Source organism: Arachis ipaensis, chromosome B06 (genome assembly GCF_000816755.2).
Source record: "Arachis ipaensis cultivar K30076 chromosome B06, Araip1.1, whole genome shotgun sequence".
Classification (NCBI taxonomy): Eukaryota; Viridiplantae; Streptophyta; class Magnoliopsida; order Fabales; family Fabaceae; genus Arachis; species Arachis ipaensis.
In genome coordinates this window covers 8,897,008-8,899,508 of record NC_029790.2, presented here as the reverse complement: position 1 = coordinate 8,899,508, position 2,501 = coordinate 8,897,008, and the positions used below count along the sequence as shown (strand labels likewise).

Genomic DNA, 2,501 nt, shown 5'->3' with positions numbered 1-2,501 from the left:
TCCTTTGGTTTATATTTATATAAAATATATTAGATATACATTAAAATTAATCACTATAATTAATTATTAATATATAAATACATGTATAATTTAATTTATTTTTAATATATATTTTAATTTATACTGATAATTAATTTTAATAATGAATTTTAGTGTCCATATAACTGACTAAAATTTTATTTAGAGCAGGCGAGTAGCTATCCAGTAGTTATTGAGCATTAAATTTTGAAATGAAATAAAAAGAAATGAAGAGAGATGCTGGGCGTGAGGAATACAACGTGGAAACCGGAAAGCCCCGTCACGAGGATCGACGGTGGAAGAGCCACGACTCTACACCCTCCATAGGGAATCGACGTGTCACTCTCTCACCCATATCCAACTCACGCACACTCTATACCGCAAATTATTCCTCCTTTGTCTTCAATACGCATACCCCACCATTCCCACACATATAACTCATTTTATTTTTTTTATATAAGCTATCACACTTGAAAGTCGTAACCTTTACCTTTCTAAGTTAGCTACCTGACAAACCCAACATTTTCACATTTTTCACGCTCTTAACCTTAGCCACCACACTATTTGTTGTTACTTGTTTCCCACTTAGCCATCCTTCCTGTCCTCAATTGGTATAATTCCAATTTCATTATATTATTATTGTAGTTGCAGGAGGCATAGAAAGATGGGAAGAGCTCCCTGTTGTGACAAGGTGGGACTCAAGAAAGGCCGCTGGACAAAAGAGGAGGATCAAATCTTGACCAACTACATTCAAGCCAACGGAGAAGGTTCTTGGAGGGCTTTGCCTAAGAATGCTGGTATGCATGCTTTCATCTCTATTATTCTTTTCATTTGTTTCTTCATCACCCTCTTATTCTTCTTCTTCTTCATGAAGGGTTACTAAGATGTGGCAAGAGTTGCAGATTGAGATGGATCAACTATTTGAGAGCTGATCTCAAAAGAGGAAACATCTCTGTTGAAGAGGAAACCATCATCACTAAGTTGCATGCTTCTTTTGGCAACAGGTTAGTACTATTTACTACTACTCTATATGTGTCTCAACTCTCAATGTCATAATGTATGTCCATTAGAAGAAAGAACAAAACTTGAAGCTATACACATGGACGAACACACTGCAATTTGGTTCTTGTAATCTCAGGCCTCCATCTCCTCTTCAGCATCCATTTCTGATTTTTCAACCATTTATTTACTTATAATAATTTCAAAAGAAGAAAGAAATAATTAAAGAAAAAAAAAGAAACTCAGTAGATAGATATTCATCTGCGGAAAAGCACCGAGAATGGACACATCATTGTTCTCTTGTCAAATAACAACTTTATAATTTTTTTTTTAATTAAACTATTCAGACAGAGATCGAGAGGACTGCGTGCACCTCGTGTTGGGACATAATATCTCAAGTGCTAGTACGGCTTTTATGTGTGCAATAATAATGATTACTATAAATATGTGTAGTAAAATGGTAAATATTTTATTTTTTGTTTTATTAAAAAATTCTAATTTAAATTTTAATAATCACATTTTATTTTTTTATGAATATATTAGGAGGACATTTTGAGTATTAAAAATTTGTGCAGTAAATTTTTTTCTAGTCTCATTTATTATATATATAGCAGGTTCATCTTATAAATTTTTTCAAGTGTAATAAAAGGTGCTTACTTTTATTTTTATATTTCATGAAGAAAAATATTTATGAAATAATGAAAATATGATATACAGTATTTTTAGTAGAAAGAAAATGAAGATTTGACTAAGAAAAAAATATTAGTCACTTATTATTTTTCAAATATATATACGCATTTGTGCTATTTATTTTTTGTATACCAGAGAAATTATGTTTGTATAATTTTTTACTATATTATTAAATGTATGTTTTATTTTATAATGCAAAAGAATCTTTTTATCTTTTACCTTTTGTTAATTACTTTAATACTAAAAATGATGTACATAAACGTTCTCAATCAAATATCTAATGTAAACAAAATTGATTGAAAAGTTAAAAAATTTAAAGTTTTTAATAGATGTAATAAGCTGAGAATGTAGTTGAGCAAAAGAGATTTATCATTCTTTAAATAAATGCTGAATTTTGATCTTTGTGTTAGACAAAAGAAAAAATTAAAATTCAGGATCAACAATTGTATTATTGTACCCATCAAGATGGTTATAAGTCAGTAAACAAAATCATATTCAATATAGTTTTTCACACTTGTGTCCACTTGGCACTGTTTGCATCTGCCAAGCATTAGATTTATTTATTTACAATATACCGAAATATTCCGAGAATGTTATTTTGAATTTTTGATTAATACTTTTCTTTTTTGTTGAGTGATTACTAGTTTTTTTTGTTATTTATGGTATTTTTTAATTCAACAAGTTAAGAATTAATTTATAATAAATTTGAATTTTATTTAAAATTTATTATTGATTAATTAATTATTACATATATAAGATAAAATTTAAACTTTTGATATTTTTATTTTGACGAG

At 28.6% G+C, this 2,501-nt stretch overlaps 1 protein-coding gene across 2 annotated transcripts in view; it reads left to right on the top strand.

The window, feature by feature from the left end:
- Positions 482-2,501, top strand: part of LOC107646088 (transcription factor MYB12) — a 3,459-nt gene continuing 1,439 nt past the window's right edge. The window contains exons 1-3 of one of the 2 annotated variants that reach the window (XM_016350279.2): positions 482-629; positions 661-815; positions 893-1,022. In XM_016350279.2, coding sequence (XP_016205765.1) covers positions 683-815; positions 893-1,022 — 263 coding nt within the window. In that variant the 5' untranslated portion in view covers positions 482-629; positions 661-682. Of the gene's footprint in view, positions 816-892; positions 1,023-2,501 lie in introns of both variants that reach the window. The other variant, XM_016350278.2, reaches the window with a different exon arrangement.